Genomic DNA, 26,952 nt, shown 5'->3' with positions numbered 1-26,952 from the left:
GATGAGGAAACTTAAGTTCCGCATGTACTAAAGCACATCGGGAAGTTGTCAGACGACTTCATTCCCTGAGCGTATTAACCAGGGTATGGAGTTCGCGCTACGCAGCTGCCTTCTCTCTATCCGCAGATCGACCGAGAGAGGAGGGGGAGCGAACAAGAGAGGAGAGGGGAGTCGTGTCTTTCTTCTCGCTCCTCAGATCAGAATGAGTGGAAAAGTTCTGTGGCTCAAATCAAACTCTGCGGGTGTGCTTTGTGGCTCCTGTCTCGTTTAATCAGATCATAAAAAACATCAAATTTTCCGTGATGTTGTTGCTCCATTGATCTGGCCTTTACAGAGTCACCACAAGCACACAGAAAGTGCAGCTTAAACTCCAGGCCTGAATTAGATTTGGTCAGACTCAGGCTTATTTCTGTCACTGAACAAGTTGAGGCTTAAACTGGAACTGGAGCTATTTTCAGCTCAGGATTTTAGGATAAGCCTGGATTTGTTAAGCCACTTTGATGGAACGCCCCCCTGTCTGAGAGATCATTGTTATGAAAACACCCAGTTTCCAAGAGACCAACATGCCAGTTTTTATTTTTATTTTTTTTTTACTTTCACCAATAGTTACACAGTGATTTTAACCTGTTTATTATACACATTTAGAAAAAAGAAAATGAGTCAGAAAATTCCAAAGTTTCAAATTGTATGAATAAACAAAAGCCAGTCCGGGTCAGCTTCTACTGCTCACAAACAATGGTCCCTCATTTTAAATGGGCTGGTGATTCATCTGTGTGCTGGCCCCCTGCCTGTAGAACCCCAATTATTTAGTGCAATAAGTGCATATTGTACATTTCTGTCTTAGTCATACTCAGAGAATAACCTTTTAACAGTTTGCAAGCTCATGAGTCTCCTGTGGGTCTGTCTGCAAGATTGTTGTTTGATTTGCCCTGTTTGAATTAAAATCTGCCCACCACTTTTACTAAAGCAAGCAGGTGACCATTTTAAAGGTCCTTTTACACAAAATTGACTCATGTGAGCTTTAAGCCATGTCAGAATGTTGTTGCCTCATCAGAAACATACCTGGAGTTGTGTTTTGTTTCGTTCACACATGTTTGAGTAATATATCTCTATATCTCCAAAATCCAAAAATGCGCTGTTCCACCTTATGATGTCATGTAGTGCAGTATTTCCAAACTTTTTTTTGCAACCCACCTGAGGGTCGTGTCTCAGTCTTTGGTAGTTTTCAAGTGAATGGCTCCTTTTACTTTACTTCTGTAGGGATAAGAAATTCCAGGCCCAAAATCATCCAAATGATTCCGGTGAAAGTGTATGTGGTTTAAAAATACATTGGGGCATGTGACTATCCCAGACAGCTGTTTCTCAGTCATGGTTCAAAAGGGAAGTGGCCAGGAAGTGCGTCTTTAAGGGAAGAAACTAATACTTTTGGCAAATACTTTTGTAGTTTGCCCTGCAACACCATATACAGTTAAGCAGCAGAAAAAGTGGATGTAGATGTGGATGTAGAGTTTAGTTCCAAATATCAAGGAATTGTTTTGTTTGATTTATTTTTATTTTTTTTGCAGGTTAATAAGCAGCAACTCCAAGCCGTGAAAGAGCGCTTCTTGTCGTTTCTGAACGGAGAGACTCAGATTATGGCTGACGAGGCTTTCTGCAACGCTGTGAGGAGCTACTATGAGGTACGTCCTGTAGGCCCATTAAACCCAGGCTGAGCCCCTTTGCTTTTGGGGGCTCAGATCTCCTTTTTTTATTGAGAGTGATGCCAGAGGAGGAAGAGGAGGAGGAGGAGGAAGAGGAGGAAAAGGAGCCCTGGGGAAATCCTGGGTCTTCAGAGAGTCTCCCGTCTGCAGACTGGTGATGGCTCTGTCCAACATTTCAAAGAGGTTTTAAAGTCACCTGCTTCACGCTGCTATATATAGACTTTTCAATGGGTTGAAGGCTAACTTTTTTTTATTACACAGGAAATAAATTTACTCATCCAAGCAGGTTATAATATACTTTGAAGTAGTGGACTGAATGGATTTTTTTTTTTTTTTTTGGAGTTCATAGTGCTATTATTTTTTGAAGTTAGCAGTTTTTTGGTGCAGGTATATTTTACTCAGATGTGATAGAAATGGCTCAAACCATTTGGTGCTTCAATGTTTGCCAGTAGTAAGACTGTTTCATTTGAAGGAATTAATTGGACTTTTGTCTTCATTAAAGCTACCATTTGTAATTTGACTGACTGACCCGCCCCATTGTATTCTCACATATCACCACTAGATGCTATCTACGTTGCTGCTGTCTGATAGTGTGCAGCTTTGGCCTGACAGAAGACCAGAGAGCGCAGGTGAGCCTAAGGTCCTTTCTCGAACCAGTCCCTACTTATTTTACTTAGCCCTTCGCACTACATTAGCTGTGAAGTTTCCTTCGGAGGTCCCTTCATCTAGCCTAATTCATCAGCCGGTTTCACTGTGTGGAAACTAGAGCCCGACCGATATGGATTTTGCTGTGGCCGATATGAAACCGATATAATGGAAGTTGGAGCTGCCGATATAATCGCCGATATATTTAGTGATGTAAAAATTCACTGTAAATGTTGAATTGTTTAAAAAACTTAGGTTTGGCTCTGGTGGATTTTAAATTGGGTTTATTTAGGCAACATTTATTGTTATTCTGCCTCTTTACATCATATTTACAGACAGTAGGTTGGCTTAATGGCATTTTTGCATCACATTCTAGACACTAGTGATGGGTATTCCAGTTCTTTTTAGAGAACCGGCTCTTTTGGCTCGGCTCAAAAGTGAGAGAAAGAGAAAACACGGCTCCCAATAAGGATCAGTCTCCCGTCGTTCCCTTTAAAGAGCCGGTTCTAAGAGTCATTTTGTTCGCGACTGACCCATCACTAGTAAAGAAAGTAGCGCTATTAGCCTTTAGCCGTAAATACGTGCGCGCCGCGGTAATTAATTATATGCGCAAATGTCATAATTCACACGTGTATTCACAGCTCATTTACATATCAGTGCAGGTCCAGTAGCAAATATACGGCCAATATAGTCACTTTAGAACAGACCAATAGAAAACAGTCTGTTTATGTGCGGGAGCTACAGCAGCTAACCCATAACAAATGACAAAAACTAGCTTCAGAGTCGACATATTTCCAACACTCACCGCTCATACAGGCTCCTCCTCACATCACAAATCTGCACTAATAAATGTCCTTTTAATCCAGACTCAAACCGATTGTCTGTAAAAAGAAAATAATCTCAGTGTTTGGATCTGTGTCTGCGGGTGTAAACAAACACACGTGAGTGACGCGACTCTGTGGTGTGTTCAGGGACAGTACGGACACACACAGACAAATGACTCCGTAGATAAATACTGATGTGGAGCCACATATTAGGACATTTATCTGTCTGTAAATTGGATTAAATGAACAGAATGTAGAGAGTCTAAGCTTTATAACGAGGTATAACATGCCCACGTGAAATATCGGCCCCTATCAGCAAGCATATCAGCCGATAGCCAATATGCCTAAAGTTGCCCATATCAGCCGATAATATCGGCCAACCGATATATCGGTCGGGCTCTAGTGGAAACCGTCTGACTTCGCAGCATTAGGATTCGTTTGCTTGACAGTAGGCGGGTGCTTTTTTATTTAACCAGTCGCTGCTGTTTGGTTGTGATATATATTTATGATATATATATGCGCTAGAACATTCAGTGGTGTGTAAGTAATTGCCGGCATAACAGCAAACAAAGCAGAGAGTTGTTGTTTCTGCGAGGTGAACTTAAGAATTAAAGGTGCAATAAAAAAATGTTATCCTCCTTTGGACTTCCTTTGTCAAATACAGTCTGTTATTGCAACTCGGGTTGGTTCAGCTCTTCGATGGTTGGCCGGTGCACAGTCTACAATTTCCGGGGTTCTTGCAAACCCTCTAGTGTATTCTGATTCCTGACCTAGTCACTGGAGAGAAATGAAATTGAGCAGAGGCACTAGGTGGTGCCAGCCTGGCTACCCTTCATCCCCACGTACAGCACTTCTTGAGTTTAAAGTCGGTTGGTATATTCTGGGTTGTTTTAGTATTTGTGCTGTGTATATATTATACTGGCTGTGTTAATAAAATATTAACATCTTGAATATTGACAAATATTCCCTTTTACATCAGTGTCTTTATACAATTTCTTCTCTCAGAGCATATGGCCCACATCTTCACCTTTGATAATACTCGGTCGAACAAACGTGGCACGCCCCTTTTCCATGAAAGCACAGCTCAAACTGTGTCTAGTATGAATAGTTTTAAATTGAAATATTCGTTTTCATATCACATCTTAACTAAAGTAAATAGTGTAGATCCAGATCAGCCTCATGTCACAAATTACTAGTGAGTAAAAAATATCAAACTTGCTTCAGCTTTATATATATTTTCTCTCCACAGATCTGACCTGTAAATTGACCTGGTGGGCCACTTGCTTATTCCCAGTGTGACATGTTTTGTAGAAAAAGGTCCATGCTTAATGTTCAGAGATGTATTTGGCTGTGCACAAATGGAAAAGTTTAATCACTTGAGAAAAAATGTCTGAAAACTAAGCACTCAGTCCTCAGTTCTACTTTAGCCTCAAACTCTCTGAAGTAATGAGTTGATGCACAGTTTGCACCATTCTCTGACGGCATGTCCACAATTATAAAACAGATCTGATCTCTGCTCCATTATTATACACCAGCATGTTTCTATTATATTTCAGTCCTAATTATGAACTCAAGTGTGTTTTTGGAATGGTTTATTCCACCATCCACTTCCTCAGGGTCAATACTGAACAGCACCCGCCCTCTCCAAACTGTGCCCAATTGTAATTAAATTCTAACAGTAATTTGCCATACACAATTGCTTTTATTATGGTGAGACTTGATGAGTGTTTTTGAGTATTTTGTGAGTGGGTAATGCATTCATTTGAAGCGGCTTTTTTCTGTATTATCTAAAGGTACACTGTGTAACTTTTCTAGTGCAGGGTCTGCCAAGTCTTTGCCTCCTTTTTTTTTACTAATGTTCCACATCATGGCATGAAAGGACACCTATTATGTAAAATCGACTTTTCAGAGCTTTTGATCATGTTATAGCTCTTCCCCCTTCTCATTTACCCTCTGGTAGTTGTATTTGGAGTGATTCATGCACATTTGAGTAATCTTTAATCACTTATTTTCAAGATGCCATATTGCCAATCACAGACACCCACGCCCACTGCTCTGTACTAACTTAATTCTACAGCTTTATTTTCTCAATCAGGAGTATGTGTAGAATTCAGCAGCATAGTGTAGTCATTTTGGTACAAATGAAAAAAAAAAAATCTGCCTTGCAAGGACCTACTTTGCAAGGCACGCCTGTTTTTTTAAGTGTGTTTCACATTATTAAATCATCCCCAAGGTACATATGAGGCAAAGCAGGCGTGTCAGCGTGTTTGAGCGTTTTGAGCATGTAGCGATATGTGCACTCTGCTCTGGACTGACACGACCGTTTGCACTGGCTCCAATGGAGACACACAATACTCGCTGTGGGTCACACATAGACAAACCTTGCTCTGACTGCTTTGCTTTAGTAACACTGACTGTTCGTGATGACGTTTACGGTGACGTCAGTTCCCATTGGGCACCGCATCTCTCTAAAGCAGTAGTATGCAGACTATTTCTTTAATTAAATTATTTTAGATGACTATTGTGATTTAAAATGTATCCACAGGTGTTGTACATTTAAACTATATAGCACGCTCAAGCACAATATGTACACTCATCTGTTTTTCAACTATTTAATTCATTAGGTTAATCATATGCCTTTTGTTGCCAAAAGAAATACCTTGACTACAAGCATTCTTAAGACTGAGGTCACCTCTCCACAGATCTTACTTGAAACCTGACCTGATGGTGTCACTTGCTTGTTTCCATGGAGGTGTTTAAAGGTCCTATATTATACAAAATGTATTCTTGTAAGCTTTAAGACATGTTATAATGCTGTTACATTGTCAAAACATACCATTGTGTTTTGTTTCAGTCACACATTTCAGTAATATTGGAGTAATATTATTAGTCTGTCTACATCTCCAACGCTCAAAATGCTCTACCTTCTGTGTTATGTAGTGATAGTGAGTTTTCAAGTTAACAGCTACCGTTTTCCTTTAAATTTTCATTAAATATGTGTGAATGGAAAAAAAAATACACAACTCAAGGTATGTTTAATGAGGAAACAACATTATAACAGACCATAACATAGCGTAATATGGTCTCTTTAATGCCATACTGTGGAATATTCCAGGTAAAGCAATAACAGCAGAGAAATAAGCAGGGGGAGATCCTTCACCAAAAAACATGAACAAAATATATAACATTTTCATCTTTATAATCGCTACTTGCATTTTCATTCATTGCTTTTTGGTGGTGTTAGAGCAATGACGTATCCATAGAAATAAGCAGGTGATGGAACCCCAGTCAAAAAGTTACACAGTGCACCTTTAAGTCCTCCAAATTGTTAGCTTTGACACTTCCTACCTGCTTTCTATTCCCAGAACACTTATTAAATGTTTATTAAATCTCATCTTTTGCTACCTCATAGATGACCAAGTTCCAGTTGGTTCTTTACGGCACAATGTAACTATTGGTCTCTGAAAGATTAAAAAGATCGATCGGTTTTCTCCATTCTTCATCTTTAACCTCCTCCTCCTTTTCCTCAGTGTTTATGTGATGGCTTGACCACTCTAATGGCCAGCGCTGTGTCCTTGTTATGCTGAAATGTGGTGCAGGGCTGGACAGCACCTTCCCACGGCCATATAACAAGTTTGAAATGGCACTGGTCTATTCTGGGAGTGTAAATACATTTCCTGTGAATGATTTGTCATGAATAAGAAGGATTTTGTTTCATCCAAGCCGGATATCAAATCATATTTTTGGAGTCTTTAATATAGGTTTTGTCAGTGAGACCAGTTTTGCATAATGTATATTTTGTTGAATAGTATATGATGGCTCAGTTTTGAGCAACCCACATTTTTACTGTTTTACTGTGAGACAGATTCAAACTAGACAATTATTGATGGGTGATGTACATCAGTCTGAGTATTGTATCAGTTGATATCTATTGATTTTTAAAAAAAATTCAATATTTAATTAATTCTCTGTGTGCCTGTGTCATTCCTAGATTTTCCTCACATTATTTTATATTATCAGAGATACATTTTGTTACTATAAAATCTATATTATATAAGTGAAATATAAAAGTAAACGGTCTATGTTTATATGATGACAGTCACTTTTTATTCCACATTTTATTAACGTTTTTGGGAGGAAATCTGCGTGCATACGACGTATTCAACTTTTCCACTTTGGAGGGTGGTTTCAGATTTTTGTGTTTTTAAGTCCCAAAAACGCTGTTACCGTCTAAATAAAAGGCACTTCCTTCTTGTGTAAACAGGCCCTGAGATAAATTAATGGGCCTTGCTGGATTTTAAAAGCTAAATATGGCTATTACTGAGAACAACAACAGGCCAGATATTGGTATATTGGACGTATTGGTGTCGGCTTAAAAAAAAAAAAAAAAAAAAAAAAATCATATTGACCCATATAGGTAGTATACTGATCATTGACTTTTACTGACAAGTGATTTTGTGATTTAGCAATCTGACAAACCTTTTTTGAAACCTTTTTTTTTTTTCTTCAGTTTTATTTTGTGTAATTCAAAATCATTAAAAATACCTAATTTCCTGAACATAAACAATACAGACTTCGACCATTTGCCATTTAGTCAAACATCTGAACCCTGCTCCAGAACCGTCTGCTTTTCCTGACAGAGGATTGGCTGTAAGACCTCTTGAGACACTATTGATTTGTTGTTTTGTATTATAGTGGAAGGGATAGTGCTTTTTCTGTTTTAAAACCAATGAACTCTAACTTTAAACTTAAAAAAAGACTTGATTTGAGACTTCTTTAGACCGGCCCCGGCCCTACTCTCTCCCGTAGACAACCATCCATCTTGTCCCTTGTGCTGTCACTGCTCGTCTCCATCGTGAGTGTGAGGAGCTCGGCTTAAGCAGAGTGTTGCTGTGAATTTCCTCAGCCCTGATTTGGTTCGAGCTGGAGTCGCTGTTATCTGAGACCTGCCTCCCCCTCTCTCTTTCTTAATCCCTTTACCTTTCTCATCTTTTCTCGCTCTCCTCCTTTCTCCTTTCTTTTCCTCTGTGACTCTCTCTCTCTCTCTCTCTCTCTCCCTTGCCCATGTCTCATTCTGTCTCTTGCTGTTTCCTTTTGTCTCGCTCTCTCTCACTCACTCTCTCCTCCTTTTTTCTAGGTCTCCGGCTCTCTTTCTTTTCCGCTTCTCTCTCCCTCAATTTTCTGTCTCTCTTTCACTCTCCATACCGCTTTTGCTCCACCTTTTTCCTTCTCTCTCTCTCTCACACACACACTTATACTCTTGCTCTCTCTCCTTCTTTCTCTGTCTCCTTGCTCTCCCCCTCTCTCTTTCCCTCCCTCACTTCTCTCCCTCTCTCCTTTTTGTCTAACTCTTTTGCTCTCCTCTCTTTCTCTACCTCTCCTTTTCTATCACCTATCCCCTTTTCTCTTCCTTCTCTTTACTTTTCTTGATCTCCCTCTCTTCCCCTCGCTCCTGTCCATCACTCTCTGTACTCCTCCCTCTCTCTCTTCCCCTCCCTCCTTCTCTCCCTCCCTCCTCTCTCTATCAGCCCTGATCAGCTGCTGCTTCAGTCATTCCTCTGCAGATGCTATCAGACCCTCGTGCCTCGTCTCTTCAGAATTAAGTGTTAGTGACAAGTGCAGCCCTCAAAGAGACTTTAGGGTCTTTCTTACTACAGAACAAAACCAAAATTATTTACATCAAATTCTACACAATCTCCCTGAATTGGACAACTTTGCATGTTGAACTGAAGATGCTAAGATGTTTCTGACCTTGAGCATTAAAAAAAGATGGGCAATACAGCACAAAACCACGATAATCGACTTTTCATTCAATGTATGAAAGCTGAATTAATATATTTTGGGGCTCAGTATTTATCGGGCATTCATTTTCTTTGTAAAAGTGTGGAGATTTGGGATATTTTTATTGTAATACAGAATGATTTGAGCTGTAGGAGGTTAAATAACTAACTTCTATAGCTAATTATGATATGATTATTATATTTATTTATTGCAGCTCAGGCTTTTTAATGATAATGTCTATTTAAAAAAGGTTTTTCAAGGTATTATCTTGCATTATTGTAGTTTTGTCAGTGGCGTGAAGAAGTTTCAGTATTATCGGTTATTGCAGTATATCTCTGTGGAAATGTGATGTACTTCAAAATGTGTTATCGTGACAGGCCTTGTTAAAGATTCACTGATCGGACCCAAATATGCAGAGGGGAAAAAAGTATTTTATTTGCAAAAATAGTCTTGGCGGGGGGATAGATTCCAGGGGAGGCAGGATGGGTCCGGGTTGGCTGCAGATGGGAGGTCTGTGGAGATGGAGGCTGACTGGAGGCTTACAGAGACTGGTGGTAACGGGATGAGGCTGGCTCCAAAACAGAAGAACTGGGGAACGGATGAAAGAAAACAGGTAAGAGTCAAAATCTTCAAAAATGCTCAAAAACACAAAAAGCCTGAGTTGTTCACCACTTGGTTGACGGAACAATCCGGCACTGGAGAGCAGGTCAGCAGGTCTTTTATTGCTGGAGATGATTACTTGACGAGGACCAGGAGTGGAGCTCAGCAGGTGAGATGAATTGGGGACCCGCCCAGGAAAAGCCAAATAAGGTGAGAGAAGGGAAGAGGGAGCAGGGAAAGGAGGGGTAGGAGAGGCAGAAAGAAACCCTCACAGGCCTATCACTATGTGTACACTGAAAGCCCATATTTGCAGAAGAAAATGTTTATGTTTGAAGTTTGAATTTGATATCCAGTTTTTCAGCTCGCTCATGTCTGAGAATTTTCTAATCAACTAAGCAAATTGTGCCTCTATGTTTAGAAAATTAATTTTGTCTTCTTTTTATAACAGTGGCTTTTTCTTCTAACAAGACAAATAGAGTAAAAAAAGCTTTTGCTTATTTACCTGACATGTTTGGGCAGTAGGTCTTCTGCCTATGTCAAAGGTGTGTCATGCCGCTTATCAGCTGTAGTCTTTGACGAAAGCTTATTTTGCACACAAGTCTAATTTAGAGTATGCAGTTTTGAAAAATTTTGATAAAATATCTTAAAATGTTCATAATGTTAGTGTGCCAGCTGGTCAGTGGACATTAGTCTAGAGTCACTCAGTCACATTTAATCTGTCTGTCTACCAATGTCATTTTCATCAAGATTCATTTATAGAGCTACATAGGCTCTTTCTAATCACCAGTGATCAGTGATCCACACCAGTCCTCTGTCAAGGTGATTAGGAGCAACGTGCAGATTTTGGGGAAGAACTTTGTCAATTTTTTGAACTAAATTGCACTGAATACATTTGCATTGTTTTACATCACTTTACCTGTACTAAACTATCAAAAACAGAGCTAGTTATTGTTTTATTAACTACAGTATTATCCAGACTATAAGTTGCTCCAGAGCCGCATGCGACTCTTTAGCACTCCCCTAGTGGCTCCCTGGAGCTTTTTCAAAAATGAGTGAAAATGGAAATGGAATGATTTTTTTGTTGTTGTTTTAATATGGTTTCTTTAGAGGTAAAACCCTCGTTCATCTGTAGTCATGGATCTGATCCATCAGCTGTGTGTGCAAATGCAAACACATGAAAAGTGTTTCAGCAGAACAAATAGATGAGCTTTAAGCGGGGGTGGTGTCCGGTGCCTCCACCTGAGAAGCGCTTTTTCCCCCAAAAAAACAACAAAAAAACACGTGCGCAGACGGACCGCTCAGGACAACATATAACGAACCAAACAGGATTCACGCTTCTGTCCAGATGCTTTGCACCACCTTGGAACCAGCCGCGGTCGAGCGCGGAGGACCGAAGCAGCCCGCCCGGATCTGTGGTCCACAGTGCATTCTCACTTTTCCCGCACGGAACCAGCGCACAGATGACGGCACTGAAGCACTCGGACCCAGTTCTTTGCGTGCTGGTCTTACTCGCCCCCGTCTGGAACCAACACTGGACCCCCAGCTCCGTCTTGAGGAGCTGCGCGCTGACTGCTCCTGTGTTTGTCGCTGCTGCCCGAGCTCAGAGCTTCTGCTTCAGGCTGATGTGTGGTGAGTTGCGTACAAAGTTCTACATGCTGCTGTTTTATGAAGTGCTCCTATGCACGATCAGAAGAAATGCGACTGCTGCTCTGAATCCTTTCCATCGTCGTTCGTCAATGCAACGGGTAAACATCGGTCGCACTTTCAGTGCGTCAGCTCCTAAAACTCCGTTTATCTCAGTTTACTCGCAAACGTGAAGCCGGAGTTTTCCAAAATCTCCACTCTAGCCGGAGTTTTCGTTTTCAGAGGCGAATTTGCCGTTTGCGTGTAAACGATGTGTACAAACGAAGGGAAATGTCTCAGTTTTTAAAAATACCCGTGTACGTGTAAACGGGGCCTAAATGACAAAGGAATAAACACTAACCACCTGATTTCAGTGGCTACAGACGGCGCACCGAGTATGAGAGGGTCGCAAAAGGGGTTTGTGTAATCATGAATGCTCATTTTGTATTTGTAGCCTACTTTAAATTTTAATAGTAGGCTTATATAGCTAATATACTGACAGCCTATGTTGCCTTCATATTAGGCTTATTTAAGGCTTTTAATTTTTTTGTGGCTCCAAGCAGGTATGGTTTTTGTTTTTTTGGCCAATATGGCTCTTTGAACATTTTGGGTTGCCGACCCCTGCTCCATAGTATAAGTTGCACCAGCCAAAAAATGTGTAATGAAGAAGAAAAAAAGTTGCACTTTTTGGAGGAAATTTATTATATTTATATATATATTAACATAAATGTATGTAAAATCAAATACGAGTAATAACAGTAGAACAGAGACCAACAGGCTGTTAACGTCACATATGAGCATAAACAACATAACACAACAGGTTTACCAAACTCTCCATCTCACTCCAGATCACTAAATCCATTGAATTCTTCAACCTCTGTGTCACTTCTGAGCAACTGCGGTGACCTTCGGAGGTAAACAGAGTGCTGCTTCCTCTTCTGCGTAGCTCTTAGACTCAGCATCAGTTCCAGTTAAAATTATTCTGGCCTTTCTGAATCCTGACAGGATGGTTTCAGTGTCACTGAAGTCATAAATTTAAAATTTTCACCACCACTGAAATAATAGCGCGATCGACTGACATGATACAGACAGGACAGCGGCTCTTTCTTCAGGAGACATGCACAGTAGAGGGCAAAGTGACAGTGGTACAGAAGTAATAGGAGTAGCAGATACTGGCACACAAGCCTAGAGCGCCCTCTAGCAGCTGTCAGTGTGAATATTTTAATATATAAGTCGCACCAGAGTATAAGTCACAGGACGACCCAAACCATGAAAAAAGTGTAACTTATAGTCAGAAAAATATGGTAGTTATAATTCGATGCTGACAGTACATAGCTGACTTATTTTGACCTGAAGAGCTGCTTATACAGTATATCTGTACGGAGGGAAGACAAATTTAGCTCAAATAGATGGGTTACAGGTCTTTTAACTTCAGCAAATTAATAATGAAAGCATTTTTATTTGTTAAAATTGAATAAAATAAATAATAAAATAGAATAAAAATGTCATAAAATAAAAATAAAAAAGCAAAAACTGGGATTGATCAATATGGGTAAAAATTGTCTTATCGCTCAGCCCTAAGAAACAAATTGACAAACTAATAATAATTTAGGCTATCGAAAGAAGCAGATGAAATACCTAAACCTCAGATCCATTCTACTCTGTCATATTAAACTCCCAATGACATATACTCCTAAATGAGAAGAGCTTGGTTTTTGTAGTGAGAATCCCTTTTAAACGCCTCTTTGGTTTTTCACAGCCGTATAATGGGAGTGTGTAGGTAGACCATAACCATAAGCTGCTAGTGCGCTGCAGATGTCAGCTAACTGGGTTTTCTCATCTGTTTAATGGCTCATCTCTGAAACATGTGGAGAGTCCCAGAGGAGAAGCCTCACTCCTCCTCCTCCGACAAAGAAGAACGCATAAGGGACCACATAAGGGGCTGTGGAAATGATTGGAAATGACCTTGTTTACGAATGTTTTGGGAATGTGAAGAGGTGTTTCAACCAGTTTTTTTCCAGTATGCAGTGGATGGAAGTATTCGATTTTGTTACTTAAAGATGCACTATGTAACTTTTCTGGTGAATGGTCTAGCTATATATATTTGTCTCCATGCGATGTTATTGCATTGCTTGGAATGTGTCACAGGATGGCATTAAACTTAACTATCTCCATGGAAACAAGCAGGAGATGCCACCAGACTAAGATTCCGGTCACATCTGTGCAAAGGATGGCCCACTGACTGTAGGTTTGCATGTTCTTTGAGAAATAAACACTCCCATAATTGAATGAATGGAAGTTGGATAAGTTTAAGTTTTCACAATGTAAGTAAAGAAACAGATTCAAAGGTAAAAAGTTACTCGGCTAAAAGTAAATGTATCACATGAAAAAATCATAGTAAAAGTATTTAAGTACCTGTTTTAAAATGTACTGTAAGAGTAAGAAGTAAAAATATTTCAAACAAGTGTTAATTAGTTAAAATTTTGTGGTACTCATTATAAATTATTCATGTATTCGTAGCAACTAATCAATTTCTTGATGTTTCTTTTGAATTTTGTGTATTTATTTTTGGCTCAGAGCTGAAGCTTGAATTGAAAAATTTAATAAATGGACATAGCTAAAGTTCTAGCTGCGGCGTTCCAAATAAGAAGTTTGCATGCGGGCGCTTTTGGCTCCTACTGACCCTGGCTCCAGTTGACTCACACTGGAATATTGTGACCCCTCTCTCTAACTGCTGCAGTGAGCCTTGTAATTTTGGACTTAAAATGTTGGTATTAACCTACTCTACATGATCCTGGTGTTTTTTTGTTTTTTCTCCCTATTTTGTCCCTTAAAAAATCCTATTCCTCATATAGCCTGGCTCCACATTCACCCCTGTAACCGTTAGCATCGTGAGCTTCATTTGACTGGAGCCAGACACTATGGGTGATGTTACACTCACTTAGTCCACTTCTTTCTACAGTCTGTGGTCAGGATGTTGCCTCAAACATGGTAAAATAACCCATAAAATCACATGAAATGTTCTTTTTACTTTCAGTCCAGTAAAAAAAATATATATAATGGAGTACAAAGTACAAGTACAAGTACCTGCTTTAAAATGTAGTGAAGTATAAGTATCCAGAGTACTGTAAAATGTCTTTTTAGTAAAAATTCTACTTGGGCACAGTACTTTGCTACTTTTACTTCATTACCTTCCTCCACCACTGGACACTGGAGATGTGAGCAAATACACTGATATAAATTCATGCTGTACCCTCATTTACATATGGATTTCTTTAAAGGTGCACTGTGTAACTTTTCTGCCTGTTCCCATAGATATGCTATTATTTTTATTGGAATGTTTCACACTATGTCATTAAACTTATCCATCTACTATTTATTCTACCTTTCTGTATTATTCAAAAATACAGTACCTACAAAAACATGCATTCTGATGAAACTGTGGAACATTCCATTCAAAGCAATAATATCACCATGGAGACACTTTTTGCTCTTGTGCACATGGTATTTTAGTGGCACCATCTACAGTTCCTATAGTAATTTTTGCCATTTTTAGTACAAACTAGGTACATTTGCAGCCCTCTAGTCAAAAAACAGTCAAACTATTTGTGTGTGCTGCCTCCAATAGTTACTGCAGTCTCAAGTACTATGTGACATCACTCTGTACCTTCCTGAATTAAAGCTGGATGTTTCTGATTACAGTACACCTGGCTGCAGCGGTGAAGTTTGAAGTTGGGGTACCTATAAAAATAATCACCCTGTTCCTTGTGTTACTGATTTACCTGGAATGTTTCACAGTACGGCAGTAAACTTATCTGTCTTCACTGAGACAAGCATTTAACTCATAGTAAGAATGCATGTTTTAAGGTATTTTCTAAGCAATAAAAATAACTGTAGTATAATACATGCAATATAGACAAGTTGAATACCTTTATTTGCAGTGTATATGTGTAACTTTTTGCTATTTTTGCTTTCTGCTTCAATATTTTTGCTTTCCCCTTGTATGTCCCATCCTGTCTGTGGGTTAGAGGGTATAGCCTGTAGTTGTATTCCAGTAGAATCCCTCTTTTAGTTGTGCTGACAGGTGTAATTTCATAAGATCATGTTGAGTCTGGGTTGTGCTTGCCTCTCCTCTCTTCCATCTCTTTGGAGGCAAAAATCAGGTTTACACTTTCCTCAGGCCAGTTTCACACCTGCCTTTTTGCTTTTGCATCAGAATCCTGTACTTTTGGAGCCAAAACATAACGTAAGCAAAGAAAGGCCAGGACTTCAGTTAACCAAGATTTTCTATCCAAAAACACAGGAAATGATCAGACTGAGTACAAGTAGTTGGAACTAATGTTGTATTGTTTTCCATGCACATTATAATTGGTTGGCAATGGCACTACCATTCTTGATATAATAGACATACATATAATTTAATATAATATAAATCTCTTCATATACATATAACTTAAGTATAGCATGCTTTATAGTAAGGCATTAATTATATGCCATTATGCCATTACTCTGTAACTGTTAAGCATTATTGCTTATTGTCTGTGCTGTGCAATTCTGATATGTTGAAAATACATTTACATTACTTAAAATATAGAACAATGTCTCAAGACATTTTCATTGTATTGTCCCATTAACTTATGAGGGTCCAGTCAAACGGTAACGGAGAGAAACGGGCAGATTTTTTTTTACATTCAAATAGCTCTTATTCAGAAACTAGAGGGACTATTGAAATAAGTAAGGTATTAGAATGTAGGAAAGAGTTAGCACTCCAACAGGGTAAAGTTAACCCTGTGATATTCTTTCAAGTTGTTGACAAAAAATTTAAAAACTCATGTCGGTAATGGAGGGAATGAAATATGCAGCACTTTTTGGGCAATAAATACAAACAGTGATAACTAGCGGTTCTCACTTACATATCCTTAACAAACTGGTTTGAATATTTGCTTCATATAGTTTTCTACCATATGGTGCAAGATTAGGTTGAAAAACCTCTTACTTTTTGAGTAATGAGATTTTTTATTAAGAAAGGTCATGGTAACGGAGGGAAAATTGTGTAAGCAAGTAGAAGGTGCATGATTTTGCATAATTTGTCAGCTTTTTTCTTCTGAATACTTTACTTATTACTTCAAAATGAAAGGTAACTATTTCTATAAAATATGTCAGTCCTTCCAAGCAAATTTTTATCATTTTAAATTTTTTTTTTGAAAAATCATGTACCTTCATCAACAGTTCAAAGATCGAATAACACAAGATATGATGAAATACATCCATTTATTTACATGATTTGCAGGTCTTTGAAATTTGGGGAATAATTTTTTGCATACATGGTATGTTTAAAACGTATGTAACTTTAGAACCAAAAATGGTACAGAAAGAAGGTAAACAGTTTCATAAACTAGAGTACATATGTTATCGGTTGAATACATTTTTATATCAGATGCATTAACTTGAATTTTTGGCCTTGCTGTATACTTCTGCTTGACTGGGCCCATGAATAAATGCTCTTTATAAGCCAAGTGCACTTAGCTGTCTGAAAGCTGAGCTGAAATACTTTGCAGACTCAAAGATACATAGTTTGAGCTTCAAAAATGAAGTAATGTTTATAAATGCTGCTCTCCAAACCTTGTTTTGAATCTTATATTTTTAAACTAAAGACCACATTGAAAAATTAGATATCAAATAATGTTTGTGATTGTGTGTGTGTTTTTCATTTAATGAACAAAAACAAATAATGAAAATGCCCCACCCCGCCCCACCCCGCTCTGCACACACTGCAACACAATACATCAACCCTCACCCATCACCCAAGTCAAGTCTAGGCCAAAATGTCCAAGAAAGACGTCCACATCTGGTCGAAGTCCTGTTGTTTCCCTCTCAGTGTAGAATCTTCACTGGAGTGCAGTAAGATAATAGTTCATTGGTCCAGTCTGATTGGGAGAAGCAGAGCAGAAGGTTTCCCATTTTTCAGAATGCACTTTTTAAATCAAGTCATCTTTCATATTGGCCCTTTAAATTTAACTTTGTATTCCAGTATTTCTTACCCTATATTTAATAATTTCTTCCCTCTTTTCATGCCGACAGTGCCCCCTCCATCTCCTGTGTGTTCTGTGTGTGTCAGATGCCATTTAGTGCTTAAGCGGCTGGACTCCGGAGCTCAGGGTGGCTGACATTTCTGGGGCTCAGTGGGAAACAGACCTGATGCCTGCAGCTTTAGAGTACAGCCTTATTTAACGAAGAAGAGAAGCGCCGTGGACGTATTTTTGTGCACACGCTCTCTGGGCCCAAGATGAATGCTCTGAAATCAGCCTGAGCAGAGCCACGGGCTGCACCAGGGCAGAGGTTAACAGCAGCGGGTCACACTCAGATCAATACTGAGCTGAAATGAGTGTTAGAAGGCTTTTTCCACAGGTTACACCGGGCTTTTGAGGTTTATTTCTGCCATTTTTTCTGCTAATGTTGACGATTTGCCAGGAAATAGTGTTTAATCACATATTATTGCTTTAATTTTGGTTGCACTTAATTTTACAGCACAGTTATATGGCCATATAATTAAATTGAAACAGTGATTGAGATAACTAGAGATGAGAAAAGTGCATTTTGCAGTCATGTTTCCTTATTATTACTAGAGGTTGCACTGATCCAGTTTTTTCAGTTTCAATACCAACTCCTATACTATAGCTTTAACTGTCTATACAAGTGTAGAGAGAGAAATAGCATTTGTTTCCCTCAAACAAAAATAAAGTAAGGCAAAACTGATCCAAATGTGTTATGTAGCTGTTATTTATCCCTCAAGTAATTACAGAACAACTCTCTTAAATCTTGAGATTTATTGGGCCGATTATGACCAGTAAATAGTGTTAATACATCGATTTCTATGTCTAACCAGGATATCAGCTCAGCCAATATTTGAAAGCCGATATCCGATCCAGCAACTTTTTCAATGTCTGTGTCAATATCCGATAACAGTACTGGATCGGTGCATCCCTAATTATTACCAAGAATACACTTACTATGTATTGTGGTAACATTTGACCATAAAATAAATGTGTGTGATGTACAGATATAAAAACATACACAAATCATTTCACTATTCATGCTCACCTGATAGTCTTCCCACTTTGAGAATGCCTGCTTTGGTTCATCTCAAAAGCTAAGCACAGTCGGGCCTGGTACTAGTATTTTGATGGGAGACCTCTGGTGATAGCTGCTGTTGTGTCCTTAGGCTAGACACTTCACTCACATCAGCCTATGAATGTGGTGTGTGTGTGTGAGTCTACCCAAGCACAGCTGTGGAAGCTTTGACAGCTTTGAATACTCACCCTTGCATTGGGCATTCTACACCTACTAGTGTACTTTGATTAAAAAAAAACAAAACAAAAACAAACAAAAAACACTTTCTTTAGACAACAGAATGGGGATACTAGTCTATGTGAGATTATACCTGTTCTGATACAGCTCAAGATCATCTAAGGCTATTCAAGAAAGGTTCATTTTTGTCCTATGAATGTGACTTTTTAGTATCAATACTTGCTCAAATGAGTTTCTAGTTTATATACTAGTTTTAATATTGATTAGTATTTGATTTTCAATACTGTTGACAACCCTAGGGGTGTGTTTTTTTTCTTTCACAATTAATATGGAAATTCAAGCAATATAAAGCAACTCCAGAATGTAGAATAATGTTGGTGCCGTATGTGTATTATTCATCTGTCTGTAGTAAAGAAGACACTGAAGGTATCGCGTCCTGAGGCATTTAAAGACTGTGAAAGAGTGGGAGGTCTGCCTGTCTGTGGTCTTTGATAGAACTTACATGCGATGCTCAAAAATGTGGCATGAAAGTGGATTGAGTCTGCTGCAGGGGCCCAGCTTTGATGTGTCACTGTTTACATGTTATATACATACATACATACTGCATACGTGTTTGTTTACAGGCAGACAGCCCTTTATCAGGCACAAGCAGATGACTTTGTAGTGCTTGTCAAGATGTCATACATGCCCTCACTCTGCTGAAGTCATGGGAAGAATTTTAATCAACAAGTGCTTATGTTAAATACTGTAGCTTGGGCTGCATGGGCTGTCTATAGCATCACCACAGTTCAATGTAATGAAATAACATCATCATTTTGCATGTCTGTTTTTACATGTGATCTTTAAAATGTGATTTATATAAAATTTGGGAAAATCCCAAACCACCAAACAAACCACATTCGCACAACAACTTTGTAGTATGCACTGGATCTCACTGTCTAACATCTTGTAATGAGGTGACTTTGCTCTCCAGAGTTGCAAGATATTTCACAGGACTGTAATGTGTCACCTCTGCTTTTTGGGGACTGGGAGTACTACCTGTTTTTGAAGAAGTTATTGGTTATGATATTGACGAGTGTTATCCATTTTGTGGATCCATTCTCTGGTTTCTTACTTGATAACATAAACGGTGGAATATGACATACTGTAAGCATCTCTTTACTTCATAAATATATACTGGAAAAAAAAGTATTAAAGTAGTTTATCTTTAGTATTTTAAGACTGACCTAAATTAAAACTTGCCAAAACTGGTAGAAGTGAACCTTTAGAATAATTTTGAGCTGTATCAGAACTAGTATAGAACAACAAACACCTGGACAACTCAGCAATTACACAGATATAAGACCACATGATAATACAAAAGATAATGTAATTATTATTTAATGTTGAAACATTCTATTGTCTAAGAAAGAGTGTCTTTTTCATCATCATTATGTTATTGGAATCGATATTGAGTACTATGAGTACTACTGAGTCTATTCCTTAATATCAAAATCGAGATTAAAAGTTTAGTATTGTGACAACACTAGAATGGAGTGGAGTAAAATTTAAATTTTTGTTTATTTATTTAAAAGCTTCAACTTCAGGAAAATCGTCCCTTCACGCCTCACCAAATTTCACAACATGTCCCACTTTTCTTTTTATCCACAGCATACCCAAACTTACCTAACAAGAACATAGTTGGATTAGAATCAAGCCATCTCAAACAGTAGTAAGTGACAGGAGAAAAGAACAAAAAGAGAACAAAAAGAAACACCTGGAAACCAATTTTGTAGAAAGTTACTTTGATTTGGAAAACACAGTCTAAAAATCCTCTAAAACCCCATGGTCATTGTCCTGTGTCAAACCTCCCAGCACCAAGTCATGGGCACCTCCAGAGATGTCCATGTTTTACTATTGTAGAGACTCAGTGTTCACTCTGATTAATGGTGTGACTGTGGAGCTGGGATTTGAGCAGACGTTTTACATTGTTCAGAACAGACCTTGACACAGCTCCACAAACTGTGCCTGCAGAAAGATGGAAATACACAGAAATATGCTGTGGCCAGTTGAGAGTGAAACACATAATGTGAAATGTGAAAATACCACTGTAGAGTAGGAGGGGGAGTAGTGGTAGTTGTAGTAGCATTTATAGTACTGGAGTAGTAATTGTTGTTGTAGTGGTAGTGGTAGTAGTGTAGTAGTGGTAGTAGTGGTGGTAGTAGTATTAGTAGCAGTGGTAGTAGGAGTAGTAGGAGTAATTGTAGGAGTAGCTGCTGCTGCTGCTGCTGCTGCTGCAGCAGTAGTAGTACCAGTAGGAGTAGTAGTAGTACCAGTAGGAGTAGTAGCAGCAGTAGTAGTACCAGCAGCAGCAGTAGTAGTACCAGTAGGAGTAGTAGCAGCAGTAGTAGTAGCAGTAGCAGTAGTAGTAGTAGCAGCAGCAGTACAAGCAGTAGTAGTAACAACAGGAGGAATGGTAGCAGTAGCAGTAGTAGTGGCAGTACCAGTAGTAGTAGGAGCAGTAGTAGTAGCAGTTGTGGCAGTAGTAGCAGTAGTAGCACTAGTAGCCGTAGCACTCGTAGTAGCAGTAGTAGTAATAGTAATAGTAATAATATCTGTTACTACAACAGCAGTGGTATTAATAGCAGTATTAGGAGTAGCAGTAGTAGGTGGTAGTAGTAGTAGTTACTTGTAGGTAGTAGTAATCCATAAACCAATTCTGCAGTCCTCAATTTTTAATTCTACAACGGTATTCTCGTGTATTTATGTGAACACAGCGTATGGAGAGTAGGGATGGGCATTCAATGAAATGTTCTTAATCGATCGTCGGAAGAATTAACGATCGATTATCGATTAATCATTAACGTTTTTATATTAAAATGATCATCATTATTATTACTATCTGCACTACTAATCTTTATAAATAAATTCAGCTTTACGACATATAAACCGTAACCACTCTACAGCCACGTCAGCCCGTTTATTATAATGTGTTTAATTCAGTTTCAACTCTCACAGAAACGAAACTTAAAACCGCATCGCTAATTTGCATAAACTCAGCGAAGATAAAACTACAGCTCTTGTGTCGCTGATGCGGTTCAACTTCTGTTGGATTAAAAGACATGACTCAGTGGAATACAGGTTAGTGTGACCATATTTGCGTTTGTCAAAACCAGGACAGCGTACGGGGGGAGGGAGGTGGGAACTAGTCATCGACATTGCGCGACTCTCACCTGGTAAAACTTTTTCCCACTGGACACCGAAACATATGTGCTGCTTTGTACACTGTGCACAAGGACTCACACTTGTCCCGAACGCAACGGAAAGCGTGGATTTTCTTGTACAAATCATCGTTAAATACACATTTGTGCTTCTGTACGCTGCAGACTGACCGACTGTTTCTGTCTGCTCGCTCCTTCTGAGTGCAGAGAGACACATGTACGGACCCCTGTTTGGTCACGCTACGCACAACAACCTACATTCGGTTTGTCGATTAAAATTAACGTAATCGATGAAATTCTTAATGATCAATTATCAATTAATCAATTAATCATGCCCATCCTCAATGGAGAGACTGATGATATTCTCTTTACTGTCTTTAAAACACTATTATAATAAGACTGCTGGTTAATATAAATTCTGTATAAAGTAGTTTGTTGATTGACAGTTGTTTTACAGTTCCAATTGTTTCATTAGCTCACATGAGGTCGTATAGTTTGCATAATGAATGTATCTGTGTTTTGTTTACATTCCACTACGACACTGACGCTATATACACAAAATAACAGGAAAATGATCATCACAAAATAAACAGGAAAATGATCATCTATAATCTATTTCAAATCCTTTACCATGGCAACTATCTTCTGTTCTCTGTATAGTGATAATTACCATAGGAACGTTGGCATTCCGAGCAAAGACACGTATATTTTATCTTTCACTATTATTTTGGTTTCAGAATAATGAAAAATGTGGGTTGCTGCTATAGAAATGAACAAATCAAATACACATGCATGAAATTGAATCTTGATCTTGAAATATTTTGTTTTCTACCAGTTTGGACCTGCAGCTCAGACCATGGTTTAGTCCAGATTTAGTCCTTGGTTAGACTTATTTAATTATTTGAGGTGATTTGAAATTTGAGGTTAGGGATCTTCAAAGTATCAAAAATCAGATACTAATTGATACTAAACTTAGTATCAAAACTAGATACTCTTTTGAGAAGGTGTTAATACTAAAGTTGCATTCGCATAACAGAAATTAACCTGTCATGAACAACTTTAGAATTATCTTGCTGTAGTATACACATAGATTGACTATTGAAAATTACATTCTACTGTCTAAATGAAAAATATCTTATTATCAGTGTGGTTTTGGAAGTTGAAATCTGTATTGAGTATCGAGTCTATTCCTTAGTATCAAAATCAAGCTTGAAATTTTTGTATCAAGACAACACAAATTTGAATAGATCCAATACTTTCCTAGCCTGATTCATCAGTCGGTTTCACTTTGTGGAAACCTTCTGACCTTGCAGCATTAGGATTTGTTTGCTCGACAGTAGGCGGGTACTTTTTATTTTATTTAACCAATCACTGCTATTTGGTCGTGACGTATGTAATGTACCAAATCCCATAGGAAGAAGGGCAATAATGTCTTTCCCCTTGATAAACATTCTCTTTATTCCGGCTTTAAATCCTTGATCTCGGGAATCGTTGCCAACACAGAATGTACGGCTTCGTCTACATCCATCTTGACCGCTTTGTTTACTGTTGTGCTGTGCCACACGGGGTTCTTGTAAACTGTCTTGTGTATTCCGATTCCTGACCTAGTCAATGGAGAGAAATGAAATTGAGCGAAGGCACTAGGTGTCGCCAGCCTGGCAAATACTTTCCCTTAGTAAACACACAAATGCCGACTCCCATATTTGACTGAAAGTGAGATAATTGAATTGGTTTCTCTGTACTGACAGATTAAAAGAGAAAACTCCTTTCATGGGTCTGAGATGATGGCGTCACAGCTGAACAGTTGAATCTGAGTTAGTTCTAAATTATCTAAGCTTCATTTACACAACCATTACTGCACATATACCATTTCTTCTAATCACTGCTGTCTAATCTCTTTTATATGACTTTCATTCAGCTAGTCTCTCTCTCTCTCTCTCTCTGGTGCTGTTGTCATGATACAGAAATTTCAAACTCAATTTCAGTACTAAGAGACTTGATATTCAATACTGATTCCAATACCACAATGAAAAATAAAAACTGAATGTGATTTTCAACATTAAATCATAGTACTTTCTTTTATATTATCATGTGGCCTTATATCTGTGTAATCCCTCAGTTGTCTAGGTAGGTTCCATTAGTCTATGCCAGGGGTCGGCAACCCGCGGCTCTTTAGCACTCCCCTAGTGGCTTCCTGGAGCTTTTTCAAAAATGAGGGAAAATAGAAAAGGAATGATTTTTTTGTGTTGTTGTTTTAATATGGTTTCTTTAGGGGTAAAACCCTCGTTCATCTATGGTCATGGATCTGATCCATCAGCTGTGTGTGCAAATGCAAACACATGAAAAATGTTGTCCGGGGGGAAGCGGGGAGTGGTGTCCGGTGCCTCCACCTGAGAAGCGCTTTCCCTGAAAAAAAAAAAAAAAAAACACGTGTGGAGACGGACCGCTCAGAACAACATATAATGAACCAAACGGGATTCACGCTTCTGTCCGGATGCTTTGCACCACCTTGGAACCAGCCGCGGTCGAGCGCGGAGGACCGGAGCAGCCCGCCCGGACCTGTGGTCCACAGTGCATTCTCACTTTTACCGCACGGAACCAGCGCACAGATGACGGCACTGAAGCACTTGGACCCAGTTCTTTGGACGCTGGTCTTGCTCGCCCTCGTCTGGAACCAGGACATGGAACACGAAGCCTCCGGACAATCTGACCAACACTGGACCCCCAGCTACGTCTTGAGGAGCTGCGCGCTGACTGCTCCCGTGTGTTTGGTGCTGCTGCCCGAGCTCAGAGCTTCTGCTTCAGGCTGAAAGTTCTACATGCTGCTGTTTTATGAATGCTCCTATGCACGATCAGAAGAAATGCGACTGCTGCTCTGAATCCTTCCATCGTTGTCGTCAAAGCAACAGGTAAACGTCAGTCGCACTTTCAGCGCATCAGCTCCTAAAACTCCGTTTATCTCAGTTTACTCGCAAACGTGAAACTGGAGTTTTCCAAAATCTCCACTCTAGCCGGAGTTTTTAGAAAGATTCAGAGGCGAATTTGCCGTTTGCGTGTAAACGATGTGAACAAACGAAGGGAAATGTCTCAGTTTTTTAAAATACCCATGTACGTGTAAACAGGGTCTAAATGACAAAGGAATAAACACTAACCACCTGATTTCAGTGGCTACAGACGGCGCACAGAGTATGAGAGGGTCGCAAAAGGGGTTTGTGTCATCATGAATGCTCATTTTGTATTTGTAGCCTACTTATTTATTTTAATAGTAGGCTTATACAGCTAATATACTGACAGCCTATGTTGCCTTCATATTAGACTTATATAAGACTTTTAATTTTTTGCGGCTCCAGGCAGGTATGGTTTTTGTTTTTTGGGCCAATATGGCTCTTTGAACATTTTGGGTTGCCGACCCCTGGTCTATGCGCTCTTATACTTCCGATACAACTCAAGGTCATTCTTAAGCTATTCAGAAAAGGTTCATGTCTGTCCTGTGAATGTGACTTTTTTTAGTACAAAGAGTTCAAATTAGTGCAGAAAATATGTAGTTGGAGTGCTCGCTAGATCACCGCTAAGTCAAGTAACAATCAAGTTTTCTTTTGAGATCCCAAGTGAGCAGATAAAACATGCCCTGACAAAGGCCCAAGTCGAAATGTGTTGGCGTTTGACATAAAATAAAAATAACAGCTAAGCATATCAAATTGCCTCGGATCTCTTTCATCTTTCATCTAGTTAGTTCAAATTAGTATTTAGTTTGGAAACTAGTTTTAGTATTGATGGTTAGTATTTGATTTTTGATACTTTTGACAACCTTAGTCTGTGGTCTGGTCCTCTGTGTTTTGTGATGACTGTTCTGACTGTGAGGCTTGCTTCATGGTTCAGTCATCACACGGAGATGGGATTCAGAATGAGGCTCCAGGCGCAGGCCAAACCCACGCCTTTCACCCAATCTGCATGTCTGCACTTTTCTATTGAACAGTATGGGACTAACTGTTTTATACGGTAATGGCTGTCTCATACTTCTGAGCAGTGAAGGAGAGGATATAAGTGGATAAGTGGATATGTCTCGAAGTCCATTCAAGACTCAAGACTTGTCTGGGAAGAAATGTTGGGCTTTTATGCCACTATTGATTTAGTTGTACTTTCATCACTTAAAGGACTTATCATTAGGGCATTTTACTAGGCTTTTTTTTGTCAATTCTGTCTCTTTTTGACATGCAAAAGGAAAATTTGATAGTGGATTAGCAGTGGATGTTGTGATGATGTTTACGGTGATGTACCACATGAAAGGGCCAGGTGGAAATCAGTGAGGTCAGTGAGATTGTTTCTTTCAGTAAGTCATTTTAGATCAGTAATGCATTGAAAAATCCAAAATACTAAATGATTGGTTAGCACTCATAGCAAATGGAAAAATAGATTTTGAGTACAAGTAAGGGATATTAAAGGTCCTCATCTTGTAATGCTAGTACCTCCTCAGAAATTTACCTGGAGTTGTGTTTTGTTCTATTCACACATGTTTGAGTAATTCTGGTTTATTAGTCTGTTTATATCTCAAACTCAAAATCCTCCATTCCACCTTGTGATGTCATGTAGTGGTAGTTTTCAAGTTAAGAGCTCCCTTTTACCTTTTGTTCAGTAGAGATTAGGCTGTAATTACCCAAATGATTGTAGGGTGAGCATGTATGGAGTTTAAAAACACAGTGGCACAATTCCTGTATTACTACATGACATCACAAGGTGGAACAGGGTATTTTCAGTTTGAGAGAAGAACTCAGTCTAAATATGCAGAGTTTGTGAGTTAAACACGTGTGAATGAAACAAAACACAACTCCAAGTATGTTTGTGATGAAGCAATAGCATTATAACATAGATCAGGAAATGGTGTAATATGGGTTCTTTAACCAAAATGCACAGAAGAATTGCACCTCAAATAGAAGAAGAAAACACAAGTATTGTATTGTACTGTTACGAACCAGTGCTAGGGACAAAGGAAAGTAACACCAGGCACGATGAACGTCGGACACGCCCAACAGCGACGGGACCCCACCCCACCAATCAGGCGCCAGGTAGCACACAGGACAAGTAAATATGGAAGGCACACATGGTAAAACAAATGGGGAGCGCCGGGCAAGGCGGAGCCAGGCCGCGAGCCTTTTTGTATCGACTAATCAAGTGTTCAAACACCATTAAACACACATAACACTAATAAATGCTATTCATATGACACAGAACTTACGTACAATCTGGGCAAGGCATCAGCAAGACTTGAACCCT

The 26,952-nt window shown here is 39.0% G+C and overlaps 1 protein-coding gene across 1 annotated transcript in view; it reads left to right on the top strand.

Moving 5' to 3' along the window:
• The window catches only part of cadps2 (Ca++-dependent secretion activator 2), a 249,958-nt gene that overhangs the window by 73,403 nt on the left and 149,603 nt on the right, over positions 1-26,952 (top strand). The window contains 1 exon segment of the mRNA XM_055155697.1: positions 1,566-1,679. Within this exon segment, the coding sequence (XP_055011672.1) occupies positions 1,566-1,679 (114 nt within the window).

This window comes from Boleophthalmus pectinirostris, unplaced genomic scaffold, assembly GCF_026225935.1.
Source record: "Boleophthalmus pectinirostris isolate CB_2022bp ecotype Guang Dong unplaced genomic scaffold, ASM2622593v1 HiC_scaffold_2, whole genome shotgun sequence".
Taxonomy (NCBI): domain Eukaryota; kingdom Metazoa; phylum Chordata; class Actinopteri; order Gobiiformes; family Gobiidae; genus Boleophthalmus; species Boleophthalmus pectinirostris.
Note: the sequence above shows the minus strand (reverse complement) of the source record. Positions and strands in the feature narration are given on the sequence as shown.